The 20524-nt window shown below is 46.8% G+C and overlaps 8 protein-coding genes across 8 annotated transcripts; 5 read left to right on the plus strand and 3 right to left on the minus strand.

Moving 5' to 3' along the window:
- Window positions 1-389: 389 nt before the first annotated feature.
- LY89DRAFT_574468 (uncharacterized protein) lies at window positions 390-1707 on the plus strand (the record flags this gene model as incomplete). The annotated part of the gene is made up of 2 exons (XM_018208745.1): window positions 390-940; window positions 990-1707. The coding sequence occupies 2 exons, from the start codon at window positions 390-392 to the stop codon at window positions 1705-1707; spliced, it is 1269 nt and encodes a 422-aa protein (XP_018077804.1).
- Window positions 1708-2650: 943 nt separating this feature from the next.
- Window positions 2651-4565, plus strand: LY89DRAFT_777199 (tannase and feruloyl esterase; the record flags this gene model as incomplete). Its single annotated transcript, XM_018222121.1, has 3 exons — window positions 2651-2971; window positions 3018-3267; window positions 3427-4565. The coding sequence occupies 3 exons, from the start codon at window positions 2651-2653 to the stop codon at window positions 4563-4565; spliced, it is 1710 nt and encodes a 569-aa protein (XP_018077805.1).
- A 181-nt stretch (window positions 4566-4746) lies between these two features.
- LY89DRAFT_182810 (uncharacterized protein) lies at window positions 4747-5398 on the plus strand. The gene has a single exon (XM_018205628.1). The coding sequence runs from the start codon at window positions 4928-4930 to the stop codon at window positions 5297-5299; it is 372 nt and encodes a 123-aa protein (XP_018077806.1). The 5' UTR covers window positions 4747-4927; the 3' UTR covers window positions 5300-5398.
- A 179-nt stretch (window positions 5399-5577) lies between these two features.
- On the minus strand, window positions 5578-6959 carry LY89DRAFT_728197 (uncharacterized protein; the record flags this gene model as incomplete). The annotated part of the gene is made up of 3 exons (XM_018219242.1): window positions 5578-5635; window positions 5700-5719; window positions 6231-6959. The coding sequence occupies 3 exons, from the start codon at window positions 6957-6959 to the stop codon at window positions 5578-5580; spliced, it is 807 nt and encodes a 268-aa protein (XP_018077807.1).
- Window positions 6960-7949: 990 nt separating this feature from the next.
- On the plus strand, window positions 7950-9618 carry LY89DRAFT_182802 (NAD(P)-binding protein). The gene is made up of 3 exons (XM_018205626.1): window positions 7950-8221; window positions 8279-8945; window positions 9046-9618. Exons 1-3 carry the CDS (start codon window positions 8057-8059, stop codon window positions 9249-9251), a joined length of 1038 nt encoding a protein of 345 aa, XP_018077808.1. The 5' UTR covers window positions 7950-8056; the 3' UTR covers window positions 9252-9618.
- LY89DRAFT_182803 (uncharacterized protein) lies at window positions 9619-11681 on the minus strand. Its single transcript, XM_018205627.1, has one exon. It carries the CDS (start codon window positions 11575-11577, stop codon window positions 9985-9987), a length of 1593 nt encoding a protein of 530 aa, XP_018077809.1. The 5' UTR covers window positions 11578-11681; the 3' UTR covers window positions 9619-9984.
- Window positions 11682-15623: 3942 nt separating this feature from the next.
- LY89DRAFT_606300 (uncharacterized protein) lies at window positions 15624-16318 on the plus strand (the record flags this gene model as incomplete). Its single annotated transcript, XM_018210417.1, has 2 exons — window positions 15624-16127; window positions 16185-16318. Coding segments are annotated over exons 1-2 (624 nt in total), but the record flags the coding sequence as incomplete, so codon positions are not given.
- A 1475-nt stretch (window positions 16319-17793) lies between these two features.
- On the minus strand, window positions 17794-18545 carry LY89DRAFT_755374 (uncharacterized protein; the record flags this gene model as incomplete). Its single annotated transcript, XM_018221349.1, has 2 exons — window positions 17794-18355; window positions 18418-18545. The coding sequence occupies 2 exons, from the start codon at window positions 18543-18545 to the stop codon at window positions 17794-17796; spliced, it is 690 nt and encodes a 229-aa protein (XP_018077811.1).
- Window positions 18546-20524: the final 1979 nt, after the last annotated feature.

Genomic DNA, 20524 nt, shown 5'->3' on the forward strand with positions numbered 1-20524 from the left:
CTTGTGATATACATGTTCTGCTTTGGTCAAGGGGATAACGGCTCTGGATCCCGAGCTAGCACCACTAGCGTGCCCTGTGAATGGCCTGCCACATGAGACTTCAACCACATTAGTTGCTTCACGCTCAGAAATGTCCCCAAATATGCTCTGAAGAGGAGAGCGACATCTGCAGAGATCGTTCCTACAGTCAAGCATTGTAGAGAAAGTGAAAGATCTCTGTATTTAGCCACAGATGACAGCCAATCATATCATCTGCTGCCTAAGCTCATGCCTAGGGCTGAGCCGCCAATATTCCTCAACATGAACATCTAAATTTTCAAACTCCACAGATCTCAATCATGTCTTCCATTGCAGCAAATTCCGAGCCAAGTATATTCGCGGCCATAAGCATGGCCGCCGAAATACCAAGCAGTAAAGATCCCATCCCAACATATCGAATCGATCTCTCTCTGCCTCCATCAGAGCGATATGTCCAGCTGGGCAAAGAATTTGCTCCGAAAATGCAAAAAATCACACCTCTCTTCGATGAAGTTCTTCGGCCTGCTTTTCCAAGGAGATGGATGCGCCGGTGGATTGCGTGGTTGGCATGGTTGTTTCTACGGCGCGTGTACTCGGCTGAGGAGACTGCTGAAATCAAGGGTCTCTCGAAGGCAGCTGGTGTGGATATGTATTTTCTTGTTGCTTTGAATGTCTTGCTGGATAGTATGTTAGGGTGCACAAGTGGTGCGGTGATGACAAGTCCGAAGGGAAGCAAGAGGGGGAAAGTGGGAGAGGAAGACAAGAGGATGATGCATTTTCGGACCTTGGATTGGGGGATGGATCCTTTGCGAAGTGTGTTGGTCGTGTTGGAGTTTGTTAGGTCGAAAAGTGAGGAGCCTGAGAAGGTGATTGGGAGATCAATCACTTATGCTGGATTTGTGGGTATTTTAACAGGAGTCAAGTATGCTACATTTTCGCAAAGGAAGTCTCACGTGCTGACGGATTCATAGGCAGGAATTGTCAATATCGCTCAACTTTCGACCGAATCATGAGTGTTCGACTTTCAAACTGAGGCTATATCAACTTCTCGTCCTGTTCGGCTTCCGTCCATCCATTTCTCACATTATACGATCTACAATCTTTCCGCCTGTCAAAACAGCAGCCGTACCCTTGGAAGAACTTGCTGTAACAATGAGCAAGAAGCAAACAGCACCCTGCTACCTCATTCTTTGTGATGGAACTTCGTCGACCGTTCTAGAAAAGGATCTTTTAAATGCCAAGATTCGCACTTCAGACGAGTTCATTGTTCACACGAACAATGACACCACACCGGCTTTAGAACCCGCAAAGCCGCTCCATGATGCAGACGGACATCCTGCGGTTTTGAACATTCTAGATGAGATGGGCTTGGATGCTTTCATAAAAGACAGCAAAGAGAGAAGTGCATGTGTGCAGAAGAAATGGAATGCGCTCAAGGGAAGACAGAGGAGGAAACAGCAGGCACAGTTGGTGGAGGAGAAAGATATGGTATCACTGTATGTGAGGGAAGAGACACTCGTTGGGTGGGTACGGAAGTATCCGACGATGAATGGTCAGAGCCACTTTGGATGTGTGATGGACCCGAAGAAAGGCGATATCAGGTGGTTGGAAAGGGGTGCATGCTGGCTCAGTGAAGAGTCCTTGACAATGGCCGAGGATGACCAGGATGTAGTGATTGTATCTGATTGAATGATTCATACATGATTGTATCCCGGAAGAAAGGGTTTGAATGTTGTCACTAAAAGCCTCGAGCCAATCTGTATCAACGTGGAGTGGGCAGCACGAACGAGCGAAGAGATAGAATAAACTTATAGATTTCGTTCTATTCCTGGGCATTCTGCTAACATATGTGCTTATAGACTGAGTTAATTGGTACGAATGAGTGACTAATATTATTGGTCTAGAACCTGTACACAGCATCGGACTTGCTCCACAGTTGCTATTACGAAATCTGAAGAGGCTGTAAAGATTCTACGGGAGAGTCCACTCCGCCCCACCGTGCCGTCCCCACGTCTCCACAGCCCTTCAATTGGAACCTCCTTCAATTAAACATGGGCTGACAGAGCGTGGTTCGTGCTTTTTTAGAGCATCTCACTTGCGCCATTTGTTTTGGGCCTCAGCCAACCCCTCGGGTGTCTCCCCACAGTGGGGGCGGATCGCTGCAACAGCAATTAAGCGACGAAAGGGGGGCTATCTCGCACTTTGACGCGTCACTACCGAAAATATCAGATGGCAGTTCATAAGCTTATTTGACCCCACTCTTCGGATCTTCCCTGATATTACCTCAAAAATAACATTTTCACCTTAGCAACCTTACAATTAAAGTCGTCCTCTGAGGCTAGGTGCATGGCGATTGAAGATTTCACGGAGCTTTCCTGGATCTAATTTTCTCTTGGCAAAGTCGATGTTAATATACACGTACTGCAGGTCCGAACAGACTGCGCAGCTTGGTGACGCAGTTCGTGGCAGGGTTCCGTTGTTCAAGAAGTCTCTGTATCTTTTGTGAGTTTATATAATGTGATGATGATGCTTTAAAGTTGAAGATCTCACTCATTCCGTTTCAACTTTTCAACTTCACACACTCTTTGTTTGCACTTCTCTATACCCACTCTTTTCTGCTGCCCTCTTTCCAATGGGTCGAACTTCACGCGTAGCTCTTGCTGCTCTAGCAGCTACAGCAAATGCCGCATCAAACGCCACATCCCTCGCCGATGTATGCACAGTGGCCAATGTGCAAGCTGCCCTACCCGCCAACGGGATTATTCTCGGCATCGAATTGATCCCATCGGCTGTCACGGCCAGCGCCCTGTATAACGCAACGAGCGGCATGGGCAGTACCACAACCACTACATACTGTAATGTGACGATCACCTACACTCATACAGGCAAAGGAGACAGTGTGCTTGTCAAGTATGCCTTCCCAAGCCCTGACGACTTTGAAAAGCGTTTCTACGTAGCTGGTGGAGGAGGGTTCTCACTCTCAACTGATGCTACTGGAGGCCTCGTATGGTGCCGTAGGAGGTGCAACCTCTACAGGCTACGATGCTTTTGACTACAGCTACGATGAGGTTGTTCTGTATGGAAACGGAACCATCAACTGGGACGCCACCTATATGTTCGGTTACCAGGCCCTTGGGGAAATGACCATCGTTGGAAAAGCACTTACAACTGGCTTCTACGGCTTGTATACTGATACCAAGATTTACACCTACTATGAGGGATGCTCCGATGGTGGACGAGAGGGCATGAGTACGTCAAATTCTGCCCTTGTCTTGTATTCAATCTGGGAGCCGAGATCTTCGGGATCATCCTCGCGAGCTGTTCATCAAAGAAAATGTGTCACAGCTCCTCGGATGTGCTTCTCGGCTCTTGGAACTCTATCAAAATTACGTACTGATTTGTCTATAGGCCAAGTTCAGCGCTTCGGAGCTGAGTACGACGGCGCTATTACTGGTGCACCAGCATTTCGATTTGCTCAACAACAAGTCCACCATGTATTTTCTTCCATGGTCGAGCAGACTCTCGATTACTACCCTCCGCCTTGCGAGTTGGCAAAGATCGTTAACGCAACGATCACTGCTTGCGATCCTCTTGACGGAAGAACAGACGGCGTCGTCTCCCGAAGCGATCTTTGCATGCTGAACTTCAACTTGAGCTCGATCATTGGCGAGTCATACTACTGCGCGGCTAAAAACAGCACTTCTCTTGGATTCGGCTTCAGCAAGCGGGCCGAAGGCAGCACGACGAGCTATCAACCAGCGCAGAATGGAACTGTCTCTGCTGAGGGAGTAGCCGTTGCTCAAACCATTTACGACGGTCTTCATGACTCTAACGGCAACCGAGTATATCTCTCTTGGCAAATCGCTGCTGAGCTTTCAGATGCGGACACGGTGTACGACTCGACGACGGGGACGTGGGAACTCAGTATCCCATCCACTGGCGGCGAGTACGTCACCAAGTTCATCCAGCTACTGGAACTCGACAACTTGTCCAATCTTGACAATGTCACCTATGATACTCTGGTTGACTGGATGCAAATCGGTATGGTCAGATATCTAGACAGCTTGCAGACCACCCTCCCAGATCTTACAACCTTCCAATCTACTGGCGGGAAACTGTTGCATTACCATGGAGAATCTGACCCCAGTATTCCCGCCGCCTCGTCGGTACACTACTGGCAATCCGTTCGCTCCATCATGTACGCCAACCAGTCGTCAGACGAGAGTCTCGCAGCTCTCCAGGAATGGTACCAATTCTACCTCATTCCTGGTGCGGCTCACTGCGGAACGAACAGTCTGCAGCCTGGTCCATATCCAGAGGATAACATGGCGACCATGATTGACTGGGTGGAGAACGGTGTGCAGCCCTCTCGTCTCAATGCCACCGTTTCGTCGGGCACTTATGAGGGAGAGGTTCAACAGCTTTGCCAATGGCCTACTCGTCCTCTGTGGTCTGGTAACAGCAGCACGTTTGATTGCGTCAATGATACTGCCTCAATCGACAGCTGGACTTACACTTTCTCAGCGTTCAAGCTCCCGGTGTACTAGGTGCTATTTGTGCAAAGGGGCTGCGTCAGTTAGGCAACAGTTGAAGATTGCAGCTGAGATTATCGACCATTCCTGAGGTCTCTTGATTGAGAGGCATATTCTTGTACATACATGTTCTCAAAATTTCTTCCTCTCTGTGCTCGATTTATAGTTGCACTGAGCATCCCATCCCTCTGTGAAAGTATTGTTGCTGATGCTGCAGTTTGAAAGTGGGTCAATTCCAGTTTTCTGTCTGGCACTTTCATCTGCCTTTTCGCCTCGCTTAAGCGTTCCCACACCGCTTGCTCACACACCACAGAATGTATTTGTTAACGATTTGGACTGTGCAGTTGTCCTAGACTGGTTTCCGTCTCAGCAAGGTCATGTTCTTCAATTCATATCTTGAATGTCCGTGTGATGGTTGGTGTGTCTTCGACTGCTCGTGTGATCGAAGGCGCAACATACGGCGTGATACCTTCCTTCTCGAAAAGCCACTTAATGATCTTGACACGGCCGGAACTTTCTGCACTCTGTCCCTGAATGACCAAAACCATTTTTCCTTGCATGTTGATACAATTATCCGAAGCTCATGGCCCACCATCTCGTGTCATGGAGGTATGACGATTCGGTGTCGATTTCTCTTCCTCCATCGCTGGGTGATCTTGAGTGCTCTGCCTTACTTTGTCCTCGTCTACAAGACGCGCGATGTCTTCAAAAAAAATGTTGGCAGAGTGTTGATCAGGTTCAGCGCCTGAAGCTACCAGATGACTCTGCTTCTCAGTACCATTCGAATATTCCTCCTCGCAGTGGTTATTGCTCAACTAGTCGTCCCTACGTCGCCTGCAAGTTGGCTATTCACGTCTGCTGAAGGTCGTACGCTGACACCGGGCTCTAATGCTCATCTCAATTTCTTTTCAATACCACTTCCGAAAGATTGCTCCTCCAGTGCTGCATGTTTCCTCTCTCGCTTCCTTTCTCGAATTTTGTTTTCAATCATTGTTGTCAGGTCGAGTCTCTCGGATGGTACTTCATTCTACTCGCCGACCATAGCGACAGGCCCTATTGGCACGTTCTGTTTTGCATCTTTCGTCCTTGTGTCTGTTAGCACCATGGGCTGGTAGAAATATAGGAAAAGCCGCATTAGCAGTGACTTACATGTTCCCTCTACTCTGCGACTTTGCACAGTTAGTAGTAGAATTCTTTCGAGGTACACAATACGTTAGGTCAAATTGACACTGTGTCTTATCATGATCAACTTGTCATGGGAAAACGGATACAAGACAAGAAAAGAGAAAAAGGACAGATTTAATCTGAAATACCAGGCCTCAATTCCTGAAGCTTAATTTGCAGAGTTATTCGTGCGGACTACGGACTCGTTTTACAGGAAGTCTTTCGCAGAAATAGACAAGAGAGAAGAAAGAAAGGGTCCTTTTCGCCCTTTTCCAATGTCGATGGCCTCTTAGTACATTGTTCCCGGTTCACAGCGAGGACTGTGACGCGACGAAACGCGACGTCCACCAGGTCTACTGTTGACCGCTTTTGTCTAACCTAGTTTGGAATTCTGCCCTCGCAAAATACCTCCACGAATTCCTCCAAATAAACACCTATATGCTTGGCTCTTGTTCCATAACATCACCAAATAAGCTTTCCTTCGCCTTTCTGCCACTTTTTGGGTTTCAATCCTACCACGACACCGACATTCATAAGCGCGATGGCGGTAAATACAATCCCACTCGCGTAGAACCACGCACCGCCGAATGTTTCCGGCATGGCCATAACCCACATGCTCCATGGTGCAAAGGTGTTTATTGTGCCCCCAACGATAACCCACGCCAGTCCCACCGAGCAGCCTCGGCGGTCCTCTCTCGTACACCATAAAATCCCGGGTCCCCAGGCCATCACAACGAAGGTGAATAGGCACCATTCGAAGAGACAATCAGCTCCAACGAAAGAGATGAAGAGATTCACTACGCAAAAGAATCCGGTGATTTGCACCACCACATCCAATAACGGCCTCCCAATTCCATTCCGAGACTTCATTCCCATCTTGTCATTTCGTTTGTCCTTTCTAGCACCGGCACCCCAGATCTCCTCTCTCTCAACTGTGACTGCCATATACAAGTTGAGTAATTCGAAGAAGATCCAAACTAGCAGCGCGGCGCTCATTCCGGTAAGGAACCAGTTCCAGTCATGTGTGGATGCGGCGATGAAAAGTCGAATGCAGTAGGTAGAGTCGTGGGCCAGGTAAAAAGTGTGCATCCATACCGGAAAGGGAGATTTACCTTCGCGAACCACGAGAGCAAAGGAGTAGATATATTCGATATACCCGAATGCGAAGGTGATGAGAGAGACGAAAAGGAGCGGGTAATTCGGAGGGGAGAGGCTGTAGGCCGATATAAGGTTTTCGTATGCCATTCGGTGAGTGAATTAGGACGTGAAGAGTCTTGAATAGGCTTGAATGCAAGAAAGATTTATTCCGAGGAAAGGGCCGCCGTTGACCACCTGGATAAAGAACGGAGAAGAACGATCTGAGAGCTGGAAGCTCTTGACAGCTGGAACGATGGGATATCAATCTCGAATCTGACCAAACCGGAAGTGAATGGGAAATTGTTTTCTGGAAAACTCGGGCTGAAGTGTATAGATCGTTTCTCGAAGTTAAGCACAAAAGCTTCCTCGCACAGGTCGGTAATAGGAGTGAATCACATTCACGTGCTTCTGACTTCAAAGAGTAAGATCTGTGCGCAATCTATACTAGCGTGGTTGTACAACCAACATGTTGGTTGTAGGTTCGAGATATATCAGCCTGTCGTCGTGGCTGCAGACTTCGGCTTCGACGGAATACCAAACAATCACACCATCAGGACTTACCTGAGAGGCAGTTTTCACAACGGTGGAATAACACTCTACATTGTTTGTCCAGCTCCTCGATACCTAGGTAGGTATGTGCAACATAGGTAACTTAAGAGCTGGACAAACAATGAAGAAGTCTCCATGTGTCGTACAAATTAAAGTGGAGTAGCACTCGCCTCCCCTTTTGCCGTCGTCGCGTAACGTCCCCTGTTATATCGGTACTAGGAGTCGAAGGCCGATCAGATATCTGATATGTTCTGTCCGACAATTTGACCTACATACATTCAAATGTTGGTAGACTGGCAGCCCTCTGCAAAGTCGCCGAGGTTGCGCTACAAGTCCATGATGATACACCTATTTAGAGAAGAAGGCACTGGTACGAACTCGATCTTTACAATGCTGTACACTTTTGATAGTTGTTTTTGTCTGCCTCTTGGCACCTTTTAGCTTGAAGTGTTTGCTTTCTAATACCGGACTGTCGGCAGTGGACCCGAGCGGGAACGGCAACGGAAACGGGATCATCACGTAATCTTTTGATCGGAATTTGGAGCAGTGTTCCTTTCATATAAATAGCGGAACAGACAAGGTTATTCCTGCCATTACAACAATCCGGGTTCCACAATTTGGTATCTGGTCGCACCACACTCGCCTAAATTTCCACCATGTCCTACCCATCCACAACATCTCAATGGATCTTGGAATCTTTCACGGGTCCTCCAGGCCTAAGGCTCCAGCACGATATTCCACTACCGGCACTTGGTCCGAATGATGTTGTTTTGAAAGTCCGCGCAGCATCTCTCAACTCGAGAGACAACCAAATTACCCTTGTAAGAACCTAGTATGCAATCTTGTTGGTCAAGTCCAGATAGCTTACAAAGTTGCAGAACAAATACGTCTCAGAGCCAGTTTTACCAGTCGTACCATTAAGCGATTGTGCTGGGACGATCATAGCCACAGGCAAATCCGTCAAGCGTTTCCAAGTAGGCTCTCGATGTGCGGCCACCTTCCACAGGAAATGGCTATTCGGTCGTCTCACCTCACCCTCTCAAACTTCCAAATTGGGCTCGGATGAAGATGGCGTCCTCCGCCGATATATTATCCTCAACGAAGAAGACCTCGTCGAGATTCCGTCAAGTCTGAGTTTTGCTGAAGCTAGTACGTTGCCTTGTGCAGCATTAACGGCATGGAATGCACTATTTTGCGGGAGCAGGCCTTGCAAGCCGGGTGATGCGGTACTTGTGCAAGGAAGTGGAGGCGTCAGTCTTTTTGCGTGCCAGTTTGCGCGAGCTGTGGGCGCAACGATTATTGCCACGACTGGAGAGCTAGGTGGTGAGCGGGAAGAGAAATTGAAAGCACTGGGTGCTTCGAAAGTTTTGAGTTACCGTGATAAAGATTGGGGATCCCAAGTGAGGGCTGCGACTGGCGGTCGAGGTGTCGATTTCATTATTGAGGTTTCAGGATCAGGCGATCAAGATGCTAAAGCCATTGCGTTGAACGGTCAAATCGCAGTCATTGGAGGTCTCGGGGGAGGCGGTTCTGCCATCTTTGATAGTACGTTAATTCTCCCCTTGTTTACTGAGAATCGTGAGCCGAGTCCTCGGGATTTCGGCTGTTTGACATTCTTGTAAACCATATGCTGACTTTATCATAGTGAGAGTTACTATGGCTGAGCTGAGACGCATTTTCACGGGTAGCCGGGAACAGTTTGAAGATATGAATAGGGCCATTGAAGTGAATAAGATTGGCCCCATTGTGGATTCCAAAGTCTGGCGATTCGAAGACGCGCGAGAGGCATTCGATCACGCAGCATCTGGAAAGATGTGGGGAGAGGTTGTCATCAACATGGCTGATGACTGAGTATGATTAATGGATGAAGTTTTCTTTATCTCGCAGAAGTGAGTCACATGTCTCGGTCAAGTCGTGTGAACTTACAGCTCTGAAATCACTTGCGAAGAACGAGGAGCTTCTATCCCACTCTTTTCCGGGAGACTCGACCTTTTAAAACTCAATAAATTATTACTATCTTCACAAACAATACAGCAAAACATACAGGCAGCAATCCTTGAAGGGATATCTTCAACTTAACGATCCGTTTGTACTGGGTATCCGAGAAACAAATATACTAATTCCGGCACAGGCTACATGGCAATCCCAAGGCCAATGTCCTGAGACTCCTCGACCTCTATAGGGCTACCGTAGCTCTCGTTTCTGTCGACCTGCCTCTTGATAATCTTTTGCTCAATATCGCTGCTAGCATCGATCAAGCGGTACGAATGAGACATTGGGTTTCTCTGCCCGATTCGATCGACACGACCATAAGCTTGAGATTCCGTTGTGAAATTGTCCGGCTCCATCAGCACGATATTCCGTGCTCGTGTCAGTCCCAGGCCCTTCCCCAACGCGATCGTTGTACCAATCAAGAATTTGACTTCTCTTTTGTATTTTGGCAAGTTTCTGTCGTCTTTGGCATCGCAGAAGCAGTCAATGATGAGTTGTCTTTCACTTGCCTTCATGCGCTGGGTGATGACTCCAACACGGTTCTTGTCCTCGGGGAAGTATCTTTGAATGAACTTTCAAGAATTAGCATGATTCAATTAGGGTTGAGATGGTAGATTGCGCTTACAAGTTTCAAGATAAATGCAGCTTGTGGGAAAGCCGTCAATATGACCAACTTCTCCACTTGATTATCCCAGTCTTGCTGCGTATTTAGCTGCGTGATAAACTCATACAGCCAAAGACATTTCGGGCTCGTTTCGACAATATTCTTGAGGTGCCTTCCATATGGCGTGGCTCTCTCCTTTTGATCGGGAGATCTGAAGAAGCCAATGACTTCATCTTCAGTAAGTGTCAATCGGTCGGCTTCATTCTGGCTGTGGGCAAGCTTGCAAAGCCCTGGAAATGTGGCAAGAAGTCTTGATCTCCAGGTTTCTCTGACCATGGTGTTAAACCACAGCAAAGTTGGTCTGATATCTGACAATCTCTTCTCGGGAAAATTGTCCCAATTAGCTTGCAATCTTTCAAGCATGACTTTTCTGTTCGAATCAAACAACGCTTCGAAAGCCGCAGTATCGTTAGTAGCTTTCTCGTTTCCCTTCAACCAGACATCTTGATGAACATGAGGCTTTAGTTTCATTAGTGTATGACCAAACCAGTCCGTGCTCGAAGTACGTCTGATGATGAAGTTGACCATAAAGGGCTCGAAGTCAGCGATGATTTGCGCAACAGCTGCGTCATCTCTCGTGCTGCTCTTAATTTGGGCGTCGAAACGTTTACATATGGCATCAAGCTGTTTCCACTCGAAACGCTGGAATTTGGGATCGGTTGCCCAATCAACCCATGAGTGTTTCTCGATTGCCCAAAGTACACCTTCCAGCCCTCTCGGCGTCTGTGCTATTGGTGTTCCTGAATACCCCCATATAAACGGAGTGACTGAACAATTGCGTGTTGGGAGATTTGCGAGAATCTGTGCTCGTCCTTTGTTCTTGAAAAACTCTTCATGTGATTCGTCGATCATAGCGATGCCAAAAACAAGTGCCACTCTGATTCCACTCTTCCACTCACCAGGGTTTTCTGGATCAAGGACTTGTCCTTTGCTTTCGAATCTCTTTGCGAACTTCCCATAATTCTCCTTGGTGGTTAGGAGAAGCCAGCCAGCTTGATGATCTCTCGGGTGATCGTAACCTTTTCCGCCGTTCCTGTCCTTCCTGAACACATCGGCTTTCATCCGGTCTTGATTTACGACTTTCGTACTCTGTGTATTTAAATCCTCGATTGTTGACTTGTCATTGAAAGCTGCTGGGTGATCAACTACAATCCTCATCCCAAGAAGAGGATGGGTCGTGTCAACATGAGTCTTCCATTGACCCCACCATGATGATACAAGAGCTGGCGGTACGCAAGCCATTCGTAGTCCAGGCTGCGGATTCATGCTCGTTGTTGGACTGGAAGGCGCACATGGACAGACAATCCATCCAGGCTGTCCCGCTTGCGGACATGTTGCATGAGCATTAGTCTGCCCTTCCACTAAATGCTTTCCATCTTTCAAGTCTCGGGACTTTCTCACTTCGCGCCAAAGTATAGAAAGTTGTCGCTCTACAATGATATAAGCAAGGAATGAAAGAGTTTTTCCCAGACCCATATCATCGGCTACGAAGCCACCTCCAAGAGAACGAGAGTTGAGCATCTGCCAGTATACGCCGAACGCTTGATATTGATAAATTTCGGTCTTCAAGCCAGCGATGCGTACATTTTGATCGATCTCGGTATGAGTGGGGTCACGGCCAAACATGCGGCAGCACTCCTCCCATCTATTCGCTGTACCTTCGTTGTCTTTTGGTCCATTCAATTGTGACAATGCTTCAAGATTCAAAAGTTGTTGAAGTCTTGCAGTAATTAGTATGACACATTCTCTACACATCTAGATACGTCAGAGACTTACTGGCCAGCAATACGATCTTCCTGTGTCACGCTGTCGTCAACATGCTCTTCTTCAGGTTCTACTTCGTCAATTCCCTGACTAGGGTCCAAATTGATCTTGTTGACAGTCTGTGTACCTTCGCTTCCTCCTTTTCTGAATCTCTTTCGTCCCTCTTCCTCGAACAAACTCTTGAGACGATGGCGTTGCTCTTCCCTAGTCTCGGCACGCTGCTTGGCTCCCACGGCATCGCCCACTTTCTTGAAAGCATTTTGAATAGCGAGAACTGGAGACGTCCTCTCAGTCTGACTCTGTCGTCCGTCACTAGTGTTTGGTCTTGAAGTCTTGGCAGACAGCTGGGAGGACCTTTTAGCCAACTCTGCTACTCGTTTCTCTTCCGTGGCTTTCTCAGCTGCAGCGGTTTCCTCAGCGAGCTTATCAGCTACCAATTGTTCGGCAGCACATCGGGCGACCATCTTATCGTGATGTTCTGGTTGAAATATAAATTTCATGATGTTGGATGTACCCCGATGGGTGAACAAGGAGTCAATTGCCTTCTCGAAGCTTTTCTGATTTCCAACTTCTTTATAGTCTCCTTTTTCTGTGAAATATCCGAGTCTCCCATATTTCATCCGTGTGCCTTCCGACGCCGGGTTCTCGTCCAACCGATTATCAAACACCCGGAGAAACTCGCCGTAGTCGTAAGACTTTGGAAAATCGGGTGCTGCTTTTGATTCGGGATCCGTTCGACCAATGGTAGTTATATGAACTTGCGGAATTTCGTCCCTGAGAGACTGAGCGTCTCCTTGCCTATAGACTTCAACTGCTATAGTCATCAAATTGAGGGACCGAACCGGTAACCCGCTAGGACCGCTACGATTTGTTACATCTACGGGGATATATCCATCAGGAAAGTCGGTTACTCCAGAGTCTGGCGACCCGATTGCAAACACTGCGCTGTTAGGTGAAAGCAATCCATTATCTCTGCTTCCACCCTTCAGAGTGCTAGTCAACTTTTTCCACATGTCGAATTCGGCTGTAATCGTTCTCTTAAGAAGGACAGCTCGAAGAATTTACATTAATGAAAATTAATCTCGAAGCTACGTTGGATTTGACAGAGGCGAGAATTGTTAAGAAGTGAAATGTGTTCAGGGGCTCAATTACGTGGCAATGCTTTATCAATAGTCTTTGAAGCTCGAGTTCTTTGTGGCAGCTAAGCACCTGCAGAGAACAATAAGTAGCCACGATCGAGATGCGAACGGTTGACCAAATACCACCATGAAAGACCACAAAGAAATTCCAAAGAAAATAGACTGTACTCAGAAAATGCAGCCATCAGAAGAATGAGCGAACATATACAGCTTCGGTGGATGAGCGATATGGTAAATAAAGTGGGCTGATCAGATGAGACTGTGGTTAGGACTTCGCTGTGCTCCCTGGGCGGCAATGACGGAAATCGCTTGGAAAAGGGGAATCACGTGCACGCACAATGACTTTCAGGTTGCAGAGCATGTTCTTACTAGCCACTGTCTAACAAAAGTTGAGAACTGATCACATCAAGATGATCATAAGTCGGTACAATGGAACAATTTTTGCATGGGCATTCTTTGGTAAAAATAATATGAAAAGTTGAGGTGGAAACTCGTAAGTCGTAACTGGAGCCCGACGATGCCTGAGCGTTCGGAGTCTCCAAGTCTTTAGACCGAAGTCTCATGTGTTAAAGATACTCGCTGGTACCGGAGATCTACGAACGAACTTAAGATCGTCACGCTAGGCCAAAATTAAAGAAAGGGTAGATCTACAAACGGGGCTTCTTGTGTTTCTGGCCAGGAACACAGTTGTCGATTTCAATTGATTAGGTTGCGGAGTAGTACGTGCTTTCCCAGGTTCCTGGAGATGTCTCAAGGGACATCTGCGACGAATCGATTTGAAAATACAAACAATCCTGCTAGACTTAGGGACCCTTTCACGCCAAGAGGGCTTCACTGAAGACTGCCTACTTTCACGATCATGGCTGCAAATCAGAGAAGGTATCGTATTCGCACGAGAGCGTCTGCGCACCAGAACTTGATGCCGAAACAACCTCGATTTACGGAAATTCAAAGCTTCCCCATAGAGATCCGTCTTCTGATATGGGAATTGGCCATGCCGGGTCCCAGAATGGCTTCAACCGAGCAGAGAGCTGTAATAATGACGACTGGAGAACGAGAGGAAGAACAAATCAGGCTGCCAACGATGGCAATGACACACATACGATAGCGAAGAAGGGTTACCTGGCGCTGGGAATCAGGTCTTTTTGGATAAAATGAAGAATTCGAATACCGAGATGCACATTTGATGGATGTAGCATGCAATACACCCGCGCCTGCATGTTTTCTAGCTTGTCGAAAAGCATGTGAAGTGGCTTCCAAGCATTACAAACGTACTTTTGCATGCTTCAATTTGTGGCCAGAAACGTACTTTCGATTTAAGACAGATACTCTGATTTTGGCCTTTGACAATTTCATTATTCATCATTGAAACTCATTGGAACCCTTCCTCGCCTCCTGTATAATTCCTCCTCGATGATTGGAATGGCTTCAAGGACGAGGACGCTGAGGATCTAGCGAAAGTCGAAAGATTGGCGCTTCGTATGCATTCCCGAACGGATCATCCAGAGCATAATTCTACTTGGGGATTTGTCATCCAAGATGGTTCGCAATTACTCAGAGTTTTTCGGGGTCTTACGAAGATTTCTATCATTACTTGGCTCGACAGTGGTAAGGAGTTCTCTGCAGAGGAAGAAGCAGATTTCGATATGGTTGATTCCCAGTTCGAGGAAGCTATGTCGCTCTATCAAGATTTCATACTTCGATCGGAGGATTTGTACGATCGGATATGTAGCGATTGTAGCTTTACTAATGCAATGTCGAAAGTATCATAGGCCCAAGATTTCAGCAACCAAGCCACTAAGCTAAAGGCCTTGCAAGAAGCTAACGGACACTAGAAGGTGTCCCAGACTGAGATGGTGGCGTTGGTACCTCGCGAAATCAATACAAAAGCCTGGTGAAAGAGCTGCAGATCGGATGAACAGCAAGAACGATAAGGATCAGTTCGAAGAAGGAGAAGCAGAAGCTCATGAAACGATTCAGATGGTAGAAGGAATGAAAGGAGGGATGTTTCGCACTAGCCGAGGCAGATTATCCTTCCAAAGGACCTCTTTCTCGGAACCTCGATCGGAGTGCCTTGAAATCATTGGATGAGCGGATGCTCAACTCGTGAGATGCAGAAACCGAAAGATGTTTCATTGTATCAGAGTGTTCACGGCTTCACGTGCTATTTTATCTGTGGCGGGGCGGGGTCGTACACCCCTGACTGCGCCACACTGTAGTGGCATTCAGATCTCCCGCTTTGATAGAAAAACCTGATTTCAGATTAAACTCACTCAAGCTAAAGCCGAAGCCGATTTTCTCGACATTAGTCTCATTTATGTTACGAGATACTTTCAATAGACGAGGCAGTGATCTGCAGTCATGAGGAGAAACTGTCCTTCCTTAGTTAGCGAAGGCGTAGATGTAAAACGGGAGGTCACAAAGTTGGACAGGCTTTAGCTGTGCCAACTCTCCCCTACCCTAATTCATGACGGTCATTCGTGACGCAACGGAATTTATAGTAATACTAATGTAGATGTGAATATTTGTGCCGTCATTACGTCGTCGGTCTTGATGGAATATAAGATGTTCAAATTATATCCCTTTCGCTGTTCCAAATTCTCCAGCGCAGCAGCCTACGTAACGACTGATTAACTCAAGAACACCTTTTGATCATACATATCATACAAATCGACATTATGGAAAACGCCGCAAGTGCTGTCACCAAACTGTTCGCCAAAGACCCGGCTCCTAGCCAGTCTGAGGTCGAGGGACAGGAGGTCACCGACACCACATCCGCGCCTACCTCCACGAGCAACGATGTAGACAAGACAGTCGATAAAGAAGTAGCACCCGCCGTCGAACATACGCACGTCAAGAAAGAACACGAAACCCGCGAACAGACTGTTGTAGAGAAAGAGAGACACCAAGACCACTACCAAACCACAATTCAACCTCTCAAAGATTCCGAGGTCCTACCCGAGAAGCACGATCACGTTCAAGAGACCAAGGAACGAAGCATTAACAATGATGATGGCACGGCAAAGGCCAAAGCGGAGGCTGATCGAACTGGTTTCGAGAGCACGAGTGAGCAGCAGGAGTCTGAATCTAAAACAACGGAACCGACGCAAGAGAAGGAGCATGTGCATCATCACTTGCATGAGACTGTGCAACCCGTAATCGAAAAGGGTAAGCCAAGTCCGAGGAGCAGCAAGGATTGAGCGCTTTTGCTAATACGATTCATAGAGGTCATTGACCCATCGGTCACTCACAAGCGAGTCGACGTGAAGGAGAAAATCCAGGAACCTTCCGTGAATCATGGTGTGACGACCAACTCCACGATCTCTGTGGACGAATTCGAGAAGAAGCTGGATGGCGAGAAGTAATTGTCGAGATTTATTGTCAGAATTTATTGTCAATTAATAATTCCCCACTCAACCCAATCATCGTTGTGTGTCGTCTTGGTACTGTGTTCCAGTTATGAAAATCTGCAGTCAGACGTTGCGCTCGTACCAGTACTCTACGGCTCTTTCAAATCATCTTAGGTGAAGACGTAATCACAGCAGATCGTCGCCCGACCAGCTCAGCTATTGTAAACATCTTTATCTTACCATATTAGCACGATTTGGAAACTGAATGACAATAGATGGCTTTCCAGAGTATAAAATGGTTGGCTTCTATCATAATGGGTAAACATTTCTCGCGAGTCGGTAGATGCAAAATGGGAAGGGACATTCCCACGTAAGTTTCTCTTGATGCCACTTAACCCTTTCCTAATTTACTTGGAGAAAACTTGACTGAGAGTGTGCCTCTTAGCGGATGGCGGTGTAGTTTCCATTTCTCGTGAGATGAGAGTGAAGTACAGCATTCCTCCAGCAGTAGAGTCTGCAACATTGGGAGGACACATGATATATATCATCGCAGGCTTCCATGATATTCATTGCATGGTAAGTACGTACACTTCAAATTGCTTACAACTCAATGCTAAAATCCGCTCTTTCATAGGATATGATCCGAATGCAACTCTATCAACCATATGGTCTCATGTCGGAACCAGACGAGGTACAGAAAACCCACATACTTCATTGCATAGAAGCTGTGCGCCAAGCACTGCACTGTTCCATGGACCCGACACTCATCAACTTAGGTGCGGACTGGCCCTATGTTCCTGATGGTCAGATGCATGTCTGTCGTAATACAGATGCTTTGTTGAAATTTGCAGGAGAGCATCATCATCCTTTACCAGGCTCAGAAGTACACCAGCGTTAGTGTTGGTAGGCAATTCTTGTCCTCTTCCTTGATAGTAACAATAGGCCGTAGGTGTGACGCTGGAAATGAAATTTGAAACATGCACGCACACATTCATACCCAACATTCTAGATAAGTGCTTAAGCTCTTCATCGAGGTCATTGAATTTTGTATGACAGATCATTTCAAATTGTTTTTCAAGAGTCAGGAGATGATCTGAGGGTGGAAAAGTGGCGCAGATTATTCCTGAATATGGTAGCCAAGCATGCCATATTAGAACTCAGATTTTCACTATGAAGTAATATGTTCTCCAAGCACATCTCAAGCGGTCAGGTTTCAATGTAGAGCTTTGCCTTGGATTTCATTTCTGTGTATATGCATCACCCCTCACTCTTCTGAATCTCACAAACTTGTGTACAGTAATGCGAAGGTACTAAAACTTAAACTGTTTGCTAATTGTCTCTCTCTAGTGTCTCCCGTCAAGACTCGGAAGAAAGACCTTCCAAGACTCCATTGGTTTGAAAACTTCTTTCTGCCTACATAAAAATATCGAGACCATTGGCCACTGGAAGCGGCTAATGATTCTGTAGAATATGTAGTTGTCATTCTACTTTTCAAATAGCGCCCCTTCGCTCCAAGACCATATATTGACAATTGTTTTGACACCAGAAAGCACGGGAAGGCCAGCGTGCCATGTATCATGATGTAGCCTCCGCTCTTTGTTCAAGTTCATCCAGAAAATACCATTGCCAATCGATGGCCAAAATACAGTGCCATTCCCAGTATGATGACATTCAATGATATCGCATTTGTCCTGCGGGTCAATATTAACTGCTATGCGTGGAAAAGAAGTCCCACCGCCGACTTCTGGTGCTTCCAGGTATAGCATGAAAGTAGATATCCGGTTTCCATTGATGTCAGCGGCGATGTCGTCGAAAAAGGCATCGAAGTGGTAGGTAAAGTGCCCGTTCTTGGCGTATGTCTGTATCGTGGTCTTCTCAATCCTCGTGTCGAGGCAGTTCCCTTGGAAGCGTGCCGCTCGCTGACGAATACAGTTCATCACAGAGTCTTCGTCCCCGATGTCCACAAGGCTTGCATCACGAATGTCGTTATCGAAGTTCTCCTTCTCATAGCCACGGCTGAAGTCAGCGCGCTGGAAGCGTCCTCTGCTGTGATGTCCATCAGCTTTACTGTATGCGACGTTACGTCTCACCGGGTCTCCCATACTCACCTCGCATTGAGAAGGTGTTGTCTTTCTGATGTAGTGATGAAGTCCCGTAGGTAGATCATGAGAGGATCTATTGATACAACCACCGTTTCGTAAGTATGCGCAGGACAAGCATCGCCGTCTATCCACATGTTGAGCTCATGTTCGAGACGATAGCGATACACAAGACAAGATACAAAAGCTACCAGAACGGCGATGTTGATCCAAGACCAAGTTTTGCTCCTTGATTTCATCATTGAAATCGAGCAAATCTTAGAGAGTCGAGTGAATGATTACGCAGAACTTCATTTGCAACGTGGGCACTTCTTCAAAGAACCATTACATATCTATAACAAACTGAATACTGTACTCGTAAGGAGTTGATGCAATTGGCTTGAAGCCGAGCGTTTAGGACAACATCAGCACGTATCGCGCGGGTGAGGTAGCGCACGGGGACGCGCTTGGTTAAATCCCTTACCCAGTACAGCCTTTCCTCTCAAGCAAGGACAGGAGTTCGGATATCACGTTACTTAATACAGATGCAGTCAGTACGAAGTTTTGTTCTGGAAGAATACATAGGTGGATGGTCAATTTCGTTAGAAAATTCTGTCACTGGCAGCACCACCACATTCCGAATACAATTCCCCTTGAAGTACCCTATACGAACAGAAGAATTGCACTACTTCCGAGTGACAAAGCCTCTTTCCAACTATACTCTTCCTTCTCTGTAACCTCCAAATCTTGGGACTTCCAGAACTCAAAAGCTGCGTTTAGTGCAAGAAACAGTTCACATCTACCGAATTGCTCCAAGACCCCTCGTCCAAAATCTTGGAAGAATATTCTGTGCTCGCCTTCAGACGCGAGCGCAGTGACAGCAACAGACAACGATAGACCTTTCATAACAGTTGCATTTGGCACTAGCTTGATTGCAGCAATTGCCTCTGCCACAGCGTTTTTGAGCTCGGGAACCCTAGGTCGCAAACCGCATAGCGTGCCGTAGAGATACACCTCAGCAGCACACGCCATAGCCTTGGTGATAGCCGACACCTGTCTGGCAAGCGGTGTAGCTTGAGTCGGGCATGAGTCATCGTCAGAGTGCAGACGACGAAGTTGGCGGAGTTCATTTTCTATTGGGATTGCTCTCTTCACCAACTCAACGACACTTGTAGTAGCCTCAGTTGTACCAGACTCTTTCCAATGCTGCAGCTCGGTAATGTCTAGAACATGTCTCAGTACTCTGTTGTCGCAGCCAAGAACTTTTTCGATGCACAACTGATTCTTCTCTTTCAAGAGATCGTCTTGGAATTTGCGTGCGAACGTAGGTTCAGCCGATGTTGATATACAAGATAGTAGACTCAGACAAACGAGTAAACTCTGGTAGAAGGAAACTAATAGTGCACTACCGAAATTCAAAGAATCGAGTCGAATGGGAGACAGGTGTCTTTGTAGTTCACAGACATCGGGCCAAGGTATGTGCGATCGGGCTTGCTTGGAGAATTTAGCAAACAACACAAACAGGGTTCACTTCGTAGCAAAAGATTACCTTGGATAGTATAGTCAATACTAGACAAACTTGGGCTTCGACCTGCGAAGCAGCGTCTTGTACACTACCATTTTCACGACTGATGTCTAACGAACATGGGGACAAAAGTCCGTGCGTTCAGGGCATCAGAATCATGAATTTTATTAATTAATTAGCTGTAGACCAGCCACATCGCTTAATTAAGTCGTGTACCCAGAAGTCCTGCTGCTCAATAAGCCCATTGATCCATTCCTGAGGAAATTTGTCCCATTCTTCTAATACTGCTACAACCATTTGAACCTCAGTTGTTGGCTGCCTTAGGCGCCTATGGAGAGCTTGTTTTATTCTCCTCCAGCACTTCTCAATAGGATTCATATCAGGGCTAACTGCAGGATGGGGGAATAGAGTAATACCCATAGAAGTACGCCAAGTAGCACAAATATTGCTAGTAGTCTTGTGGCCGTGAGCAGAGTTGCCGTCTTCCATGAACTGAGGGGTCTTCCCAGGCCCCAAAACAGCCGCAAAAGCAGCTAAAAAATCCTGAATATAAGGCTTGAGTACTTGAGCAAGGTAATCAGTTTGTGTAAATGCCCCACTCTTCCCAGTTCC

Source organism: Mollisia scopiformis, assembly GCF_001500285.1.
Source record: "Mollisia scopiformis unplaced genomic scaffold LY89scaffold_2, whole genome shotgun sequence".
NCBI lineage: Eukaryota > Fungi > Ascomycota > Leotiomycetes > Helotiales > Mollisiaceae > Mollisia > Mollisia scopiformis.

Coding starts and splice junctions, on each gene's coding strand:
- LY89DRAFT_182810 (XM_018205628.1), top strand. CDS start 4,928: ATGTTCTTCAATTCATATCTTGAATGTCCGTGTGATGGTTGGTGTGTC.
- LY89DRAFT_182802 (XM_018205626.1), top strand. CDS start 8,057: ATGTCCTACCCATCCACAACATCTCAATGGATCTTGGAATCTTTCACG. Junction 8,222..8,278: donor GAGACAACCAAATTACCCTT/GTAAGAACCTAG, acceptor ACAAAGTTGCAG/AACAAATACGTCTCAGAGCC. Junction 8,946..9,045: donor CGGTTCTGCCATCTTTGATA/GTACGTTAATTC, acceptor ACTTTATCATAG/TGAGAGTTACTATGGCTGAG.
- LY89DRAFT_182803 (XM_018205627.1), bottom strand. CDS start 11,577: ATGCTCAACTCTCGTTCTCTTGGAGGTGGCTTCGTAGCCGATGATATG.